Source organism: Gobio gobio, assembly GCF_949357685.1.
Source record: "Gobio gobio genome assembly, chromosome: 23".
NCBI lineage: Eukaryota > Metazoa > Chordata > Actinopteri > Cypriniformes > Gobionidae > Gobio > Gobio gobio.
The window spans coordinates 11,281,692-11,301,647 of NC_137119.1; the positions used below are offsets into that span (position 1 = coordinate 11,281,692).

The window sequence follows — 19,956 nt, forward strand, 5'->3', positions numbered from 1 at the left end:
ACATTTTCGCAATGAGACCAGGCTGATAGATAGATAGATAGATAGATAGATAGATAGATAGATAGATAGATAGATAGATAGATAGATAGATAGATAGATAGATAGATAGATAGATAGATAGATAGATAGATAGATAGATAGATAGATAGATAGATAGATAGATAGATAGATAGATAGATAGATAGATAGATAGATAGATAGATAGATGATAGATAGATAGATAGATAGATAGATAGATAGATAGATAGATAGATAGATAGATAGATTATTTGCAAAAATGTATTTGAACTCTCATTCATGTTGTTTTTTGTAGTTATAAGAAGTGTTATCAATAATCTGTACAATACCTTAGCTCTCCACATTAGCCATAGTTTGAATATGTCCACATGGCGGCCACACTGCAGGGCCTTGTCCCCCGTGTCATAGGACAGATCATAGTGCTTGTCCTGCTGGAACAGATAACAGGCCTGCATCTGATTGCAGCTCTGCATCAGTCCCTAGATCAGATAACAAGAAGAGGAAGGAAACAAATTTTTAAAACAAATTGTTGCAGTGACATTCATATGTTTTTAAGTGTGGCTACTGTATGTGTTTGAATAATTTTTGGGGCCTCTGTAAAAATATGTGACAATATGTTTTGGTTTGATGGAGAAAGCAGAGAGCCTCACCTCCTCTCGGACCAGCAGAGCAGAGCACTGCAAGGGCACAGCCATCATTTTATGAGGGTTCCAGGTCATAGAATTTGCCCTAAAATGTATTAAAAAAATGTATACCACATGATTGTCCATGGAATGAATACATAACTACATAATAACTTATTTTGATTCAGACAACATTTCTCCCTGAGGCACTGTGCTGTGCAGTGAAATGTCAAGTCAATACAAAAATGAACAAATCCAAACATTTCACAGGGGAAACTTTTAAAACAGAAGTTTGTGGATTTCTCAAGGAGGGCTAAAATTAAGGATTCTCATAGATTGCACAGAGACCAGTTAGTTAAATTGGGATAATAAAGAGTTATGTAGATGAAGAAGTGTGACCTATAGGGTGTGGCATCAGCATTGAGAGAACCATTCAGCCCACGGATAGATTTTCATTACTGAACGAGACATTTAGTCGATAAGAACTGCAGATTGTACTGACCTCTCAACTCCATTCAGCTTCCACCGGTGTTTCCGGGACATTAGCAAACTTCCGCCCCATGCTCCCTGTATGAGCACAGAGACAACAGTCACTTTAAAGGCATCCTATTATGTGTTAATAGAAACATGTTTGTCTTTCTCATTTTAAAAAAAGGAAGGAAGGGCTTGACATCCAGACATCCCAACCCCCCAAGCACCCCGGGAACTACTTGGTGGAGCTATAAGGTCGAACCACACCCTAACCCTAATCTTAAACCCAGCGCTAAACCTAATTAGATTAAGCCCACCCCATCCATAGAGGTGGAGCCGGACTAGGTCAAACTCCACCCATTTGACCCAATTGGTTCTGCAAGGAGCAAAACTTGAGATACACTATATTGCCAAAAGTATTTGGACACCCCTCCAAATCATTGAATTCAGGTGTCTTAATCACTTCCATGGCCACATGTGTATAAAATTAAGCACCTAGGCATGCAAACTGTTTCTACAGAGATTTGTGAAAGAATGGGTCGCTCTCAGGAGCTCAGTGAATTCAAGCGTGATAGGTTGCCACCTGTGCAATAAGTCCATTCGTGAAATTTCCTCACTACTAAAAATTCTACTTTCAGCATGCTGAGGCGTACAGTGTGCCAACTACAGACCTCCAAACTTTGTGTGCCCTTCAGATTAGCTCAAGAACAGTGCTTAGAAAGTGTAATGTTTGGTGGAGGGGGGATTATGGTGTGGGGTTGTTTTTCAGGGGTTGGGCTTAGCCCCTTAGTTCCAGTGAAAGGAACTCTTAATGCTTCAGCATACCAGGACATTTTGGACAATTTCATGCTCCCAACTTTGTGGGAACAGTTTATTGATGGCACCTTCCTGTTCCAACATGACTGCGCATCAGTGCACAAAGCAAGGTCCATAAAGACATGGATGAGTGAGTTTGGTGTGGAGGAACTTGACTGCCCTGCACAGAGTCCTGACCTCAACCCGATAGAACACCTTTGGGATGAATTAGAGCGGAGGCTGCGAGCCAGGCCTTCTCATTCAACATCAGTGCCTGACCTCACAAATACGCTTCTAGAAGAATGGTCAAAAATTCCCATAAACACACTCCTAAATCTTGTGGAAACCTTCCCAGAAGAGTTGAAGTTGTTATAGCTGCAATGGTTGGGTCAACTCCATATTAAAAAGGCAGGCGTCCCAAAACATTTGGCAATATAGACCGGAAGCATGATCCTCATCTTTATTAATATATTTCTAAAGGCAGATATTATATGTATATATTCAGGTGCATTATATTCACAGCCCATTTGAGACTGCAGAGGAGGTCTCATCTATACTACATATCTAACTGCTGCCTTTAGGTTGATGACTGAGGCAAGCGTGATGCATGTGTTTGAGCTCTGGCATGCCGCCACAATATGTCTGTGTCGCTGTTGAAATGCCAGAGGCTACAGCATCACCGGGGAAACATTTGTAATATTATGAGGAACAGGGTATGGCTTTCTTATCAGGCCCATGAGAATGAATACACACATGTACACACTCACACAGACTGACTGAAGGTAATTTCTGTAATAGGAAACATTTAGATGAAGCTACATTTCTAAAGGAGGTCCTTTATTGTATGCATGTGTCAAATTTCAAACACAGCTGGTTCAATACTAACAATTTATGAAATCTTTACATTTTCCATTTTAAAAAAAAATTCTGGGTGGTCCTTAGGTATTGGGTCCTTAGTGTTTGCTTGGGTGTTCTAGTTGGTTCCTGGGGAATTGCTGTGTCCGCTATATTTATTTTCAATGAAAATGAAGAAAATATTTGAAAATTAGAAATAAAGTGTCTAACGTGCATTTAATAATAAAGTGTTTATTGGTCAGGTTTAGGTGTAGGGAGGGTTTTATTGTCCCAATAAGGTGGCATCCAATTAATAATTTTAATAAATATAATAATTATTGCATAGCGTTTAATGTACACTGAGGTGCAAATAGTATTTGCCACTATTTCTAAGTATAAATAGCATCAAACTACTATTTACACCTATTGCAAATTTTTATACAGTGTAAATAGCATATTGCTAAGAAAATTATGCTATTTTCACTTCCTGTAAATATAATCTATTGCTATTTAAATTGGGTGTAAATAGCAGCTATCTCTAAGAAAATATGCTATTTTCTTTTAGTGTAAATAGAATCTACACATAGTGCAAATAGCTGTTGTCTTAATTGTTAGCTTTGTTCAAATCCCCAACTTTAAGTATATAAACATTATATAAATTTTTCTTAACATATAGATCTCATCAACACTCAATAGCCCTATGTTACGGGCTGTAATGCAGAACAATCGAGAAGGTCTTCAGTTCTGCATCCAGAGAATGATATTTAGGCTGTGCCAACTCTGAGATCACTCTTGGACCACAGTCCACTGTCCGTATTTCACAGGTGAAACATTCAGGAAGTTCATATAAGTTCAGGGAAGCAGATCTACTCACATCCACATGCATCCAGATATCATGCTTCTTACAGATGTCCACTATAGCGATCAAAGGATCAAAGGCACCATAAACCGTGGTGCCGGCCGTGGCGCTTACAAAGAACGGCACGTCTCCCTGTGAGAAAGAAATCAGCGGGTCATTCAAGGGGTTATTCATTTTGCCACAGAACCAGACAGATTATTCAAGCAGACCCAAAAGAGACACATGAGACAGTCATGGAGATACGGTCATTGAAATTACCTTCTGCTTGGCTTCAATGATCCTCCTCTCAAGGTCGGAAGGAATCATCTTACCCCTGGCAGAAAGGAGAGCAATGAGGCTGAAGTCATGGTTTAGTGTTTATAATGTTAAGACGTAGGCCTACATTTCTCAGTCATGCAGTCATGAAGCAATGTGTCAGTAGTGACAATCCAGACTAACCTTTCATCAACTTTAACACAGATGACACTTTCTGTACCGATTCCAAGAGCGGCTGCTCCTTTCTTGATTGAAAAATGGCTCTGAAAGGCATAATGAGAGAATTATAACAGAAACTGCCCTATATAGTTAGTGTCTTCGTGTGCTGGAATTAATAATAATAAAAATAATAATATGTTACAAACATATATAAAATGTTGTGCAATTAAATAGTTTTGTCTTTATTATTAATAATAATATTTCACAAAGTAGTTTTTTAAGTAATTTATGTGAAGTTTACATGAGATGTAATTTTGCTAAAGAATGCTATACATTTTTTCTCTGAGAATTTCAAGGCTGGGCAGAAAATAAAACACATTTTGTCCCTAATCATATAAAAGTGAAAAAGAAGCAAAAAAACACCAAATGTGAGATAAAACCACAGCTTTATTTTAATAATAATAATATTAACAATTTGTTACATTTATACAGCGCTTTTCTAGGCACTCAAAGCACTTTACATGGAAGTAGGGAATCTCCTCAACCACCACCACCGACGGCAGCCACATTGCGCTAGAACGCCCACCACACACCAGCTAATTGGAGGAGAGGGGATAGAGTGATGAAGCCAATCGTATATATATATATACATGGGGATGATTAGGACGCCATGATGGACAGGGGCCAATGGGCAAATTTGGCTAGGATGCCGGGGTTACACCCCTACTCTTTATCGAAGGACATCTTGGAATTTTTAATAACCACAGAGAGTCAGGACCTCGGTTTAACGTTTCATCCGAAGGACTGTGCTTGTTACAGTATAGTGTCGTGATCACTATACTGGGGTGTTAGGACCCACACAGACCACAGGGTGAGCACCCCCTGCTGGCCTCACTAACACCTCTTCCCAGGAGGTCTCCCATCCAGGTAATGACCAGGCTCAGCCCTGCTTAGCTTCAGTGGGAAACCAGTCTTGGGCTACAGGGTGATATGGCTGCTGACTGTAAGAGCCATGTCACAGCGTGACCTTCTTCAATACCTATTTTTTATTTTCGTTTCCCACTATAGTGTGCAGCCATTTAGGATTACTGTGGCCTACGCATATCTTTTGGGACTTTTTTTAAGGTGTTGTGAGTTATTGGTGATTATTCAGCAAGTTTTATTGTGAAATATGGATAGAAATACAGTTTAGTACATACTAGTATAATATATGATATGTTTGTATTACCTAATTCACCTTTCTCAAAGATTACTGTTACTGTTGCTACGTCTGACAAGCCATGGCGCTCTCTCGCCACACATGTTCTCGTGCAGCGAAAAATTCATTGTGGAGCAAAGAGGACACTGATAACGCACCGACAGACGAGACAGGTTACTTTTAGTATAAAAAAGTCTCAGCTTTCAAATTTTAACAATAACAATAAATACCGTTTTGGTGTTCTTTGATGTGTTGTGACAGATTGCTGTAGCGCCGTTCAAGTGGCACATGAACCGATAATTTAATTTCTTCTTATATACATGAAATAAACATGAATGAACATCTGAAGGTATGTTGTTCATCTGTTTCCTCTGAGGAGGCAAGGGAATGCCTCCTCAAAATAATAGGATGAGAAAATCCATATTATAAAAATAAAACAAAGCAAATATTACCAAATGTGACATTAAAAAGTGTATAAATCACTTGTTTTTCTAAAGTAACACTGTCCAACAATGACACCAGCAGATAAAGTTACAGCGGGAGTCTCTCTTGCCTCCCCTGAGCCCATTGACTTTTAACAGATCCTCTAAAGCATGCAGTGGGTTTAGTGGGGGGTAATTGAGAATGAATAAGGAAAAGCCATGTGAGAGAAGGCAATGCCTCCATTGCGCTATGATTGGATGTGATTGGTTATGATTGGCTATGATTTGTTTGTGCGATAAATCTTGTTTTCATGTGTGTTCGTGAATCAGTCTGAATGAACAAAATGATGCATTAATGGGAAGACTACTTAAAAAGTAAGCAAACAGCTCAGCCACTTAGATATTGCCGCTTTATGTCACTTCAAAATCAAACTTGAAATCATCATGAAAACTTGATGACTGTGTTTAGTGAGCAATCAGCATGAAATTAAAGGGACATCTTTGTGTCTGTAACAGTGTTTAGTGAGCTTGATGACTGATGATCCAAAAATGAGTTGACTAAAAAAGAACAGCTGAACATCAGTTCACAAATTAAATATATTGTTTAAATTGTTACTGCCTTTAGTTGTTATTTTGGAATAAATGTAAAAATGCTTAAAACAAATCTATTTGCTAGAATTATTTATAATTACGTTATAATTACGTTATTAATGTAAAAAAAAGATAAATATATTTATATTTTGTTTCTATTATTCTTTTTTAATGTAAAGTAATGTTTATTTAACCAATGAAATGTGACATGATTAAGTGTAACCGGGACATGAATTTACATTTGATTTATTAAAAATATATATACAAAAACGGAGTGTCTATTCACACCAAGTGCAAATAGCGTGCCTTGTTGGCAAGTGTTATTCACACTAGCCCCACCAAACAATGCCTGATTGGGCCAAACAAGATTTTAAAAAAGCGCTTGGATTTCAATGTCTTCAGTGGGGCAATTAGTAAAGCATATGGCTAATGGATCTTGATTTTGCCACGATTGACATGGGTTCGAATCCACCTTTTGCAGAGTTTGTTCTTAACTCTTTTCTCATCACAAATCACACCAGATATGCATTTACTTTCATTAAAAAATAAAAAAATGTTCTAAATGTGGAAATAAATAACCGATATGTTTAATAATAATACAAATATTTATTGGGTAGGGGTAGGGGTAGGGGTGCTTTTATTGTCCCATTAAGGCGGCATCCATTTAATAATTTTAATACATATAATCTTTACACTCTATGTTATTATTGCATCCTGTTAATTTACAATAATACTGAGGTGCAACTAGTATGTATCTGTCAAAATGAAGTATAAATTACATGTAATTACTATTTACACATATTGCAAAGAACTGCTACTTTTATATGGTGTAAATAGAATATATCAATTAGTAAATAGCATCTACAGCTATTTGCACTTAGTGTTAATATCATCTATCGCTAAGAAATATGTTATTTTCACTGAGTGTAAATATAATCTATTTGCTACTTACACTTGGTGTAGATAGCATCTATTGCTATTCGCACTTAGTGTAAATAGCAATTATCATAAGGAAATATGCTATTTTCACTGAGTGTAAATAGAATCTTGCTATTAACACTTGGTGTAAATAGCATCTGTCATTTAAAAAACTGTGAGTAATTTGCCTCCTCATTTTAGACCACCACTGCATGCCACTGATCTGAAGGTATGCCGTTTCAACTACGGAAATATGACAATGCATATCATTTTTCAAGTTCAAGTCAACCAGTGTTAACTCTCCTGTCTGGATCGTTTGTCAGACAAAATGGCGGATTCGCCATTATTACTGGTCAGATCGCATGTCAATCAACTGTAATGCATCAGTGAATTGGTGTGACTGGTCATATAATAATGGTCATGAAGCATATTGCATTCAAACAAAAAGGGTTACTATTTTGACACTGATGATTGAGTCATGTGTAAATGACAAAAATGTACTTGTAACTGAGTAATCTCTCTCTCTGTGCTATAAAATACTGGCCAAAAATAAGTAGACTGCTGTTTAGGAGTCAAGAACCGAGAAATAAGTAGACCTATTGCTGTTTAGGAGAAACATCTTCAATACAGGTTGTTGTTAATTATTAATTAAAGCCACAATATGTAATTTTTCGGCGCTAGAAGTCGCTTATTCAAAACAAAGGCAAAGCTTGATGACGCCTTGATTTTGCGGAACGTTTATTATGCCACAGACGTCGATTCCACGATTACGCTTTTTCCGCTTATGCGTATGTGTGGTAACACAGTGCTGTTTTATTATACTAGATACAATATTTGAGTGTGTTGAATGTTATGTTATAATGCTACTGTGCGTTCGCTCGGTGGCTACTATGAGACACTTGTTGCACACTGCAGTAAGTGAGATCCATATTAGGCATGGTACTCGTGGTAAATCAAGAAAAGGAGATTTAGACAGTAAGACTAACTGTGTTGAGCTGTATAACAATGATTAGTTTTCTGTCGATGAATGTATCCAAACAGTTGCTCACCTGTCTAATAAAACATAATATATTAAAGTCTTTGGTGTTTGGTGTCGGAAATCGAGGGTAACAAGGGAATGATGTCATTGATAGGCGACGCAAGGACACGTTGCTTATTTCTCTGGATTTAAATGTTCTTGGAAACATTTGGGATAGTGTAAGTACACAAGTCAACAAAATATATAACACTGTTCTAGTGGTTTTTGGATATTTTAATCCAAAAATCTTACATATTTTGCCTTTAACTAATTCAATAAATAACAGTAGGACAGGTAGAAAGGGATAAATAAATGGACGTACATGTTCAGATGTGAAGGCCACCAGTCTCGGCACGGATGACATTCCTTTCTCCTTCACTTCAGGGAACATTTTATAGCGTGCCAGTAGCATGGCATACATGTTGGAAATGGCGCCACCTAGAGAACAATAAAGCAATCCTTTCATTCCATCACTCAGGTAAAGCTTGACTCCTGTCAGTTTTTACTCAAGCCCTGAATGCCAATTACTGACTAATTCTCCACATCACATCACACTTGTGATTTGTTTATCAGTGACTACAATCTAATTCACTCAGAAGGCTTTTTTTTGCAAAGTAGGGAAGAGAACAACAGTGCATAAATGACATTAATTTACATCAGTTTCACCTCTAATCATTTTTCTTTTGTCTTAATTGGTGTGTTTGGAGTCACACATTCATTGTTAGATGACACTTTTACAACCCAATAGCGCAAACAACTGAGATCCTTCTTTGCAAGATCCTCAAAGAGAAATGGAGATGTCCTGTCCTAACAACTTCAGACTTTAAGCCAATTCATGTGCTTGCGCCCATGTCGTAACAGTAGCACACACTGCAGAATAAGGCAGGTCACGCAGATTGACAGCTGCTTACCCGGGGAGAATATTCCATCACCGCGGCCGTCCTGCCAGCCAATGATCTCCCTCATCTTCTTCAGCGTGACGTATTCCAACAGCACGAAAACTGGAGCCACCTCATAGGTGAACCTGTTTGCACAGAGATCACATGACCCAGTTACACAAGCCCGGAAAAAAAACGTCACGACAAACTGTTTCGCAACTGATGTTTGAGGGGATTTTGCAACAGTCTGCAGGATTTACAGCAATGCGTCATAAAACAATGGTGGAAATATAATTCGGTAACACTTTATTTTACAGTGTACAAATATTACATAAGTTATGCATAATCACATGCAACTAACCCTCAACCAAACCCAAATCCTACCCTAACCCAATAATAAATACAAGTTATTAATTAATATTACTCGGTACTTAAATATAGAAATACACTGTAGCAATGACACCTTAAAATAAAGCGTAATAATTCTGACAAGACTATTATATTTGTATATTTTGATAGCAAAAACACTTATTACATTGCTATTACATGTTATTACATTGTTATTACGTCGTTTAAGCATCTGTTAAATTAAAACTGACTCCCAACATGCAATTATTTTTCTTATCAACCTGAATCTAATTTGAATTTCCATCTCATTTTCTCTCTGTGAATGAATATGAGCACAAGATGGGAGAGATGAGGTTATATTTGCTGCTCTGAATTCACCCGTGCATTTCATTTGATTCATTTCGACTGATATCTGTGAGGTTAAGCCAGCCAGCACAAAGACCAGGTCAAAAGATTGCGTATGAAGTCAGAGAAAACGGAAATGATCTCAACCCGCTTTGTATTTTAATGGAAGGAGACACACACTCACATGTTGGTGTTGGCAGTGGACGTTAGCCAATCTGCAGCCAAGCCAACCATGTCTAACCCAGTGGAGAGCTGATTGAAATACCTGGGGTGTGCTGAAGATAGACACAATAGAGGAAAAATACAAAATAAATGCATTCAACGTGTAAAGATATTCATGCCCCACTATTGATAGTAACTTGCGGCTTGACGTAAAAGCTCGAATGAATTGCAGGAAATCAATCAATCATTCTGATCACTCATAATTATTCCCAAAAAAGAAAATCACTTGGTTAAAATGGCACCAGAGAAAATAAAATCGTCCCTAGACACATTCATTTAATATCACGTCATGTTCTGATGTGATTCGCCTTAAGGCACAAACTGGTCCTGCGGTCTAAATAAATCTGTTTTACAAGCGAGGCGATCAATAGCAGAATTTATGTAATGCATAGTCTCTGTTAAATTGAATATTTAAAAAAATCTAATATAAAACAATATATTTTAGTCTATATGAACCCTTGTATTGCTTAAAAATGTAACCACTTACCAGTTTTTATGGCGTATTTCAGCGTAGCGCGACAGCTGATCAGAATATCATCCAGAGTCTCGGGCTCGTCCGAAAGCTCCCAATTATTCCTTTGGAGCAATTCATTTGGATAGTGAAAATCAATCACTTTCGTTGATCTGTCAAAAGATTCCACTATATAAGCCAGCAATATATCAACAACCTCCTGCAGAAAAGTCATAGTCTTCGCGTCCGCGTCCAATGCAGGTAAAAGATCTGTAAAGAATGATCATAATAAATATAACTGCATTAGTGCAAATAACAAGGGTGGAATAGATTTAACCTTGAATAAAAAAGAAAGGACAACATCTCCATTCATTGATACATCCCTGTTTTCAAAGTGATTTACACAACAATGCACAGGCAGGATTTTATTGTATTTATTCTTTATTTTTCTTTTCTTTTTATAATTGTTCTTATTCACAATAATGACATTTTCAAAAAAAGACATTTAAAAATAGGTAGCCTATTAAACCGACGAAAATCAAGAAATAGGATAACCAAAAATACATATTAAAAAAAGATTTTTAACGAAAAACGCCGGCTGGATGAACACAGCCACAAACAAAAACAACTGACACCATATAGAAATAGAATAAAACCACGTAATATAAGCAATATTGAAACCATGATTTCTAAGCAAATTCACGCTTTTTTTCCAGGTGTGATCTGTGCTCCAGATGCTATGGAGTGATATGAGCAGATTTACCTGTTGAATAGAGATCAGAGAAACACGCGGTGGCTTTGGAGCAGTCACAGGGTTTATTACAGCCGCAGCCCACGGCTGGAGACTCATCTTCGGCTTTAACCGGGGCTTGAGCTGCTTTCTCAGCCTCCCCGACATTTAACAGAGCTACAGAAGAAATGATTACTCTATTAATTTGATTCAAAAAATTAAATAAAAACAGCATTTAAAATGATAGGAAATGCATACTTATTTAAATTCTTGACTCTAAAAACGAAAATATGCTTTTAGACACGATTTTAAACAAAATGAAAACATGACATTTATTTTTCTCCATTAAGATCTTGTTCTAATCTGGCGCTGTTCATAGACACACATTTTAGGAATATAGGTGAGGCACACATAAAGATCTTAAATATAGACTTCATGTTAAAAATAAACGTACCACATAATTTGGAGCCGATGCCTCCGGGAAATTTCTGGGCCGCCGCCTGACACCATGCTCTGGCTGAAACGATCAAGTGCGTGATTTCAACACCATATCCATCATAAAACTTCCATTAACAGCATCAATAATCCACGGCGTGGAATTGGCCTCAAAATACCGAACTAAATTCGGTCGTTTATTAATATCATACGACACTTGACATGACATTTCAAGGTTTAAATTAACCTTGAGCATTCAAGACACACTAAATGTCGCATTTCTTTGTCTCATAGCCACTAATGTATAAAACACAGTTTCAGGCTTCCTTTTGACGCCATGCCACTTACGGGTGTTCGGGCTTTGACTGCCGTTTCCAGCCGGGTTTTCAGCACCCAAAAACCAAAACCCGTGTGAAGCCATCGCGAAGAGAGCGGATCAGAGCAGCGACAGAGAGACGCGAGCAGCAGCCATCCAGACGCGCGTCACGGGGGAACGAGAGCTGTCCGCAGCCGTGGTGCTGAATCCTGCCCGATGCGCCGAGAATCCAGCTGCGTGCGCGATGTATTCACAATCACACCTGTTCAAACGCTTCAAATCAAGTACCTTAATTTCTAAGGTGCTCATAAAAAGATGCTCAAAACCCTTCGACGGAGAACAGCCGAGACAGAGTGTCTTTATTCAATCGGTGCGCCGTGCGCAATGATTTGGAGCAGCCGGAGACCGTCACTGAAGTCATGGAGAAACACTGGCACTGACGGAGACGCAGGCATCCACTGCCTCTCATTCTCTTTCATATAGCTCAGCTGCAAATGCAAGTTGAGGATGCACAGCACATTTATAAAAAACACACTCGTAGCAATCCGTTGCGCGAGCTCTACAACAAGCAAACTTGTAACTTTAGTGGTAATAAAAGCTTCTTGTGGCGTAAAGATAATCCGCCCCACGTCACCAGAGAAATTCCGACGCAAGTCGGCTCGTGACGAACTATTTTGCGTCGTTAATCGTGACCACACACTAGTTTATGCGCCTCCTGGCGCACCACCCGCATCTGTGCTGAAGGCACAACAGTTTTTTTTCTTCTTCTTTTTTTTTTGATTCTGTAATTGCTTTACTCTAGCAGTGAACAGACCTCACTAGAAGCAGGAGGAGCAGCCGGGCTGCTCCATGGACCATGACATTCAGATCTGCGGTCCATATCCCTGCCCCCCTTTTTTTAAATCATCAAACCACTTCATATTGAAAATTGGAGACCCAGTTTCAAACATGATCGGGATAACCTAGAATTAGTCAAACCATTATTCAGAATGTGTTTATTCTCAATACAGCGTGTGTACGGTGATCGTGCGCAACGGCACACATGCTATTTATTTCTGCATGTATATAATTTAAAACGAAAACCTAATGTAGAAATAAACTACAATTATATTATAAGATGTAGAAAACAACAGCATATGCAGGTTAAGGTTGGTGTGTAGACCTTGTTTAATCGAGAAAAAAATACATAAAAAAGCAGGTACATAGGATTTTCATTTTGTTCAATGTCAATCCATGAAGATACTAAAATGAGCCTTCACACTAAAAAACTGATTCATTTGATCAATTATTACATAAAATTGGAATGTATTTCTGGAACCCGCACTGTAACTACGTAAACATAAATCCAGAACCCTTTAATACAAATATTGTATTTCACATGAATTAAGATTAGGCTGAGAAAAATACATATACATACTGTAGGATAAGCTGAAAAGGGTATGAGAAATTATATTTCTACATAACTTTAGTCAGCTCAGGGTTTAACATCAACCGTTATGTACACTATTGTATGCATTTTATCATTTGATTTGACTAATTACAGAATTAATTAAATATTTAGAAAAGCATATTTACAAATAATTGACATTTCAAGAATACGCATATCAATATTTATGCATTATTTGAACAAGATACAAGAGCAGGAATTATAAATAGAATGCGTTTTTCTATGTCCTGCTAATGTTTATGCAGAAAATATGCAGCAAGTCTGACTCACTAAAGCAGGATCCATTAGAGACTGTAATTCAAATATAACCCCTCATTGGTGGAAATATAAAGGTCATTTTATGAATATCTTTGAAGATGAATCTTTGTTACATTCTGTACAGCAAAAAAAATAAAATAATAATTAGCCACTATCTTCATAAGTAATTAAAATAAAACCATATTGCAGTATTTATTATACATTTATCCGTGTACATCATTTATATTTTTTAAAAATAAATATTTTTAAAATGTTTTTTTAAAAATGAATGCCCCCTCATAATCATTAATTAACATAACTTCCCCTCCCTCTTGCACCAACATCTATGATGACTTGGCGTGAGGGCGGGACAACCTGTCACTCACATGAGATCCACCAATAGCAAACCACAACCATCCAGTCAATTCTCAATAGATTAAGTCCCGCCCTATATTTTCTCTACTTTGAGAAGCTGTTTCACTCGGATATCCATCACAATAGAAAAGACTATCGCAACTTCCGGTTCTTTGAGAAACCGACCAAGTGAATTGATTTACTTAAAGAAACAGGTCACCCAAAGAGATAATCTTCCCCTCCAGTGAGCCGTTAACCACCGCAACCGGATCGGTCCGATTTCTGAACAAATCATTTCAATTGATTCATCTCTGACTCGAAAGAATGATTCTTTGAGGAATTAAACATCCCCAAAGCTTCAGATCTTGATTATTGTAATCGTATGGAAAAGAGCGGCCGGTACATTATTCAAAATGTCTCCTTTTGTCTTCCACGCAAGAAAGAACATCATCTGAGTTCGGACATTTGTCATTTTTTCGGTGAACTCTTCCTTTAAGGACAAAGAGCATTTTTCCGCTGACCACTTTAGTCACTGACAGTATTTACATTAGCCCTGTTGTTGAGGGTTATGGCTGTGTTAGAAGCCTTCGTCTCTGGGAGGTCTTCCTCAGTATCTTTCTGTAGTCATAGGGGTTGTCCTCACTTTGACTCTCTGTAGAGGGCATTCTAGAGAACGAGTGCCTGTGGACAGAGAGGGGAAGATAAAGCATGACTTCACACAGAAAAGGAAAGAAAGTGGAGATATCTGCATCTCCTGCTCAAACGCATTTATCACGTCTGCCGTTCAGTGTAGTGCAGTGTGAGGTCAACGTCTTGAGGAACAGACAGAAAGATGCAAATGTTCTTTCACCTATTCTCATTCGGATCTTCTCCTATATCAGATTTCGGGACATCGGACAGTGGTGTCTCAGAAGAGCGTCTTCTTTCAGTTGAAGCCCTCCGTTTGCTGGACCGGCGTCTCTCACTGGGCAGGCTTGTGGATTTACTGCTGGACAAACCCTGGTAGTACTGGTCATCGTTGTCCAGCTTTTTGGGGCTGGTGGGTGCAGAGAAAACAGAGGAATTTGTAGCTACACTCTTAAAAATAAAGGTTCTTTATTGGCGTTGATGGTTCATTGAAGCAGTGAAGATTCATTGAAGCTTTTTAATGCACAATAATGGAAAAAGGTTCTTTGGATTATTAAAATGTTCTTCACACTAAGAAAAAAAAAAGGTTTTTCTATGGCATTGCTGTGAAAATCCCCCTTTGGATATTTTTAAAATGAGGATAGTTCAATTCTGTCATAATTTATTCACAAGTTGTTCTGTTTCTTCAAAAGGCTTGGAATAGTAACGTATCATATGGTGTCCCATCTCATTTTTGAATGACATACTGTAAGTTTGAGGGATCATGACACTATTCCTGTTTACAATGCAGTATTTATAATTTGTTGCTTCAGAAAACCCTGCTTGCCTATAGCCAACGTTTATTGTTCCCGATCATAAATAACGTCTTTTTGTCATAGCAGGCTGCTATTAATGGGTGGCCATTACGCTGTATTGAGTGCATTTCATGGCTGTTCTGCATGTAAGTGATGGCCTTCAGGACAGGCTCTGATTCATGGCTCCTCCGCAGACTCGACGGGAAGGTTCTTTCAGAAGACTTTACCCATCGTCTCAACAGTGTTATGTAATGAAAACAGCGAACTATGAAACTAATGAAGCCAAAAGCCTACGGCCTGCAAGCTAGATCGCTGATGCAATTACATTAGTCAGCCCCACTGGCCTACTGATGCACTTCCTGTCTGTCTCTTTATCTTTATTATATCAAACAAACAAACAACCAATTATTATTTTAAAACGATTTAGTATTAAATGTAACCCCCGGTTTCAAAGACAAGGAATAAGCCTAGCCCCAGACTAAATTGCATGTTTGAGCGGTTTTAACTGAAAACAACTTGCACTGATATTTCTTATAAAATATCAGTGCCACTGTTTTGTGCTAAATGTCCTAATTGAACTAAGGCCTAATCCTGGCGTAAACCCTTAACTGTCACCCCCCTTTTTGAGAAGTCAAACCAGGCCTTACTGTATTATTAATTTAATATTTTATAGATACTTAAAAAAGTATAGTCTTAATATAAAATAGAAAAATATATAATACTTATATATTTTTTTATTGCCATAAAAGAAATACTTATATAAGTTTAATATTTTATACCATGATACTTATTTTTTCACTGTGGTAATATATTTGTTTTCTGCCTTTTTGCTGAATTTAAGTTGCATAAGATAAGCATGAATTCAAGAATTTGAGTGGGAAACTGCAAAAAAATGAATATCAAAATGCCCCCCCAAAAAGGATTAATATGAAATATATTCATATCAATAAAATAGAAAAAATATATAATACATATATTTTATTGCCATTAAAAGGGTCTTTTAGAAAATAATAATTATAATAATTTAATACTTTATGATACTTAATATAATAAAGAATTTAAGATTTTTTTTTAGTGTTGTTGTTTTATTCTGAATTTATTCGTTTTTTATTTTTTGTTTTAAATCGCCACATCTCTGTATGCAAAATTTGTATGGAAAATGTTACAAAAATAATGTAAAATGCCAAAATCTTATTAATATAAAATGTATAATAATAATAATAATAATATATATATTTGTATTGCCATAAAAAGGTTCTTAAAGACAATAATAATTTAACACTTTATCATATTATACTTATTTATTCATTGTATTTAATATTTATTTTATATCTTTTTCATTGTGTTAATATTTGTTGTTCTGTGTTTATGCTGAAATTATCATAAAAAAAAATAATGACTATATTTGTGAAAGGAGAACATCATACAATTGCTGTAATGTCAAAGTGGCAAAAATCATAATGGTCTTACAAATTTTTATATAAGAAATATAATTTCTTTTTGTTTTCTTTGGATTTAGCAGTGAAATGTGACCTGGACACTGTTATATTAATTCATATGGCAGTCTTGTAAAAACTGAGTGTTCTGCTACATCTGCCTGCTCTGTCTCTCTGGCTCTGCACATTTGTACCGCAGTACTCTCTCATTACCTTCATGTCCTCAGCTTGCCCTTATTCTGCCCAACACACCTTAAAGATCCCCTATCTCTCTCTGTTTTCAATCTCTTTCCACTGCCACTCTCTTCCTCTATTTCTCTCTGAAACAACATGGGCCAGTTATCAGACAGAGCCAGAGATTTGTCCATCCTACTGACCTTCTTACTCTTCAAGTCAACATGAAACGGGCAAACCGTTTTAACTCCTCGTGTGACGTACAGTATTTACAAGTGAAACAGGATATTCAGTGAGAAAAATAGCCCTGATGTATTGTTCACAACAAGACCAGAAATATATTATAGAAGTTGGATTTACAGTAATGAAGTATGTCAGCCGCTGCCCATATTGACTTTATTCATCTGCTAAAACTACTCGTCCTTGATGTTGTGTGTGTCTGTGAGTGCTGTTAAAGCATCCAGCACCCTGTCTGTCTGTCAGAGCTGTTTGTCACTCGGTTGGCCTGTGAAATCTCCTGTCAGCGGCGCTTGTGGAGGTCCAGATTCATGTTCACACACAATATTTCACACATGCTGTGACACTGCGGATATATCACGCTTGCCTCACTCCTGACAGGGAAACACTACACAAGTATCATTACATTAAGGGCCATATCATACAACCGGTGCAAAGAGTTTTTTTTGCTAGTTTCAGCTCCACGCAGTTCTAATTTTCATGTCCAGCGCCACGTTGTTTAAATAGCAAATGCACTCGCGCCCATATGTTCACTGGCGTGCTGGTCTGAAAGCGAGGTGTGTTCAGGCGCATTGTTGATGCATTGCTATTTTGAGGATACAGAAAATCATCGCCTGTGCAGTATTTCTTTTGTTATTTAAAGGGCACATTAGTAATATGCGCCTATAGGCGAGTGAACAACACGTGTACACTCTGCTTTTTACACACACAGGGACGCGCAGCAGCACAAAAACATTTTTAAATATTAAAAATAAAATAATTCCTCTCTGGAGAAGTGTTCAGTCTTTCTACTAGCAAATTCCGACATGTAAATAGCGAATCCGCCATGGTGCAAGCGCAACTGGCTTTTAAAGGGAATGGGAGATGAGACTCTGATTGGTTCATTGCACATCACACTCAAAACACACACATGGCTCATTAAGAGACTAGGTACAACCCTTTTGAACCGGTTTTTCCATCATTAAACTAGCAAAAGTGGATTCGGACACGCCGTAAGTGCACCTGCGCCATGAGCTTCAGAGCATGTGCTCAGATCGTTAAAATAGGGCCCTAAGTATTAGTGGTTATAATGAGAATTTTTAAGAGCAATTAGGATATTAAAAAGTGGCCTGGCGACAACACTGCCATTTTTTATTCACACAATTATTTACCTAAATTTGATTTGAGGTGAACTGATATCATTTGTGTGTGTTAGGATTTACTTTGCTTTGCTTGCCTATGTTAGGAACAGTATGCTCCAGGAATACCGGTGCTATTTCTGAAGTATTTGTGCCAGTATGCAAATGTTCTTATCCATGATGACCTACAATATTTCTAATTTGTGCGAATACACAATGCATTGTGTTTGATTTGATTTTGACCTTTGTAACAGGTCTATCTTGCTTCTAAATTAGTTCAATGTTATTGGATTTAACAAAATGAAAATGCAAAATAAATAATAATAAACAATTGACCATATTTACACTACTGTTCAAAAATGTGGGGTCAGTATTTATTAGGGTTTTTTTCACAAATAAAATTGAAGAAAATGTAACTGATTTTTTAAATATAAAGAAATTAAAGATAATTTAAAAGAAACTAAAACTTTTGTTCCATTTCAAATAATTTTAGTTTTTTTAAACTTTGTTTTTCACAAAAACAAGCACCACCACTGTTTTTAACATTGATAATAATACTGTTTCTTGAGCAGCAAATCAGCATATTAAAATGATTTCTGAAGGATCAAATGACACTGAAGCCAAAAATTCAGCTTTGCCATCATAGGGATACATTTAAAATATAATCAAATAGAATAGCTATTTTAAATTGTAATTAATATTACTGTATTTTTGATCAAATAAATGCAGCCTTGGTGACCTCAAGGTGAATGACCTTTCTGACCCCAAACTTGAACGGTAGTGTATTTCTGAGACAATAAATTGCCTCCACTTGCTGATTTAAATATTTAATGTAAGGTCATGTGATTTCACATCATACAATGTTTCATATTCTATTAAAAATGCAGTATACAGTGTATCATACACAGTATGCTGTACACTATCATTCCATTCCAAAAAACGTTTTTTTTTTCTCTTTGTCTGCAAAGCAGCAGCATCTAGAGAGTGGGCACATTCTTGTTTAGTATGGCAATTCTGCTAACTGATTTACCTTTGTTTTCTCGGCCTCCTTTTATCGTCCTGGACAGACCTCTGGAAAAGACCCAGCATGAGAAAGATCATTAAAGCAGAAGCCCAGATAATCCTCAGATAAAGTGAGTGCCATTGTGTGATGTTGACTCACATGAATGAGTGTGTAGTACGTGGAGTCCTCTGGCGTGTTCAGGGTCTTTGGTTGTTGTGTGCGGCGAGGCGTTCGCGACTGCTTTGTCTCGGCTGTTGGTTCAAATCACATCAGAAAAATAAAAGGTGAAAATGGAACAGGAAAAACCAATCAACAATTAAAAGGCGCCTAGTGATATTTGACCTTGAAGCCTTTTGGACCTTTTCTATATATTTTATTATGGTCCCCTGTGTGCACGTTGAACAAAGAGAATACAACAAATAATTCCCTGGTGGGAGCCCCATTGCGACAAAACTGAACAATAGGATCAGCACACAACATCCAGCTGACCTTTGACCCTTTTGTTCTTATCGAACAAACCATGTGGCATGGTTTAACCCTCGGGACTCGCTATTTGTAATTATCCACTAACAATCAATCAGAAATGCCCTACCAGTCACATGTTCCTACAGACTGAAACAGACAAACTCCAGTTACCCTTATG

The 19,956-nt window shown here is 37.3% G+C and overlaps 2 protein-coding genes across 2 annotated transcripts in view; both read right to left on the bottom strand.

Moving 5' to 3' along the window:
* The window catches only part of gad2 (glutamate decarboxylase 2), a 27,169-nt gene extending 14,412 nt beyond the window's left edge, over nt 1–12,757 (bottom strand). The window contains exons 1-13 of the mRNA XM_079806749.1: nt 11,919–12,757; nt 11,590–11,652; nt 11,169–11,312; nt 10,442–10,675; nt 9,917–10,007; nt 9,073–9,185; nt 8,484–8,599; nt 4,039–4,118; nt 3,859–3,913; nt 3,616–3,732; nt 1,144–1,208; nt 669–747; nt 348–497 (exon numbers count right to left, since the gene is read on the bottom strand). Of these exons, the coding sequence (XP_079662875.1) occupies nt 348–497; nt 669–747; nt 1,144–1,208; nt 3,616–3,732; nt 3,859–3,913; nt 4,039–4,118; nt 8,484–8,599; nt 9,073–9,185; nt 9,917–10,007; nt 10,442–10,675; nt 11,169–11,312; nt 11,590–11,652; nt 11,919–11,991 (1,380 nt within the window). The 5' untranslated portion in view covers nt 11,992–12,757. The remainder of the gene's footprint in view (nt 1–347; nt 498–668; nt 748–1,143; nt 1,209–3,615; nt 3,733–3,858; nt 3,914–4,038; nt 4,119–8,483; nt 8,600–9,072; nt 9,186–9,916; nt 10,008–10,441; nt 10,676–11,168; nt 11,313–11,589; nt 11,653–11,918) is intronic.
* myo3a (myosin IIIA) overlaps nt 12,665–19,956 on the bottom strand; it is a 122,008-nt gene continuing 114,716 nt past the window's right edge. Inside the window, exons 35-38 of the mRNA XM_079806740.1 lie at nt 19,473–19,564; nt 19,341–19,381; nt 14,775–14,960; nt 12,665–14,605 (exon numbers count right to left, since the gene is read on the bottom strand). Coding sequence (XP_079662866.1) covers nt 14,491–14,605; nt 14,775–14,960; nt 19,341–19,381; nt 19,473–19,564 — 434 coding nt within the window. The 3' untranslated portion in view covers nt 12,665–14,490. The remainder of the gene's footprint in view (nt 14,606–14,774; nt 14,961–19,340; nt 19,382–19,472; nt 19,565–19,956) is intronic.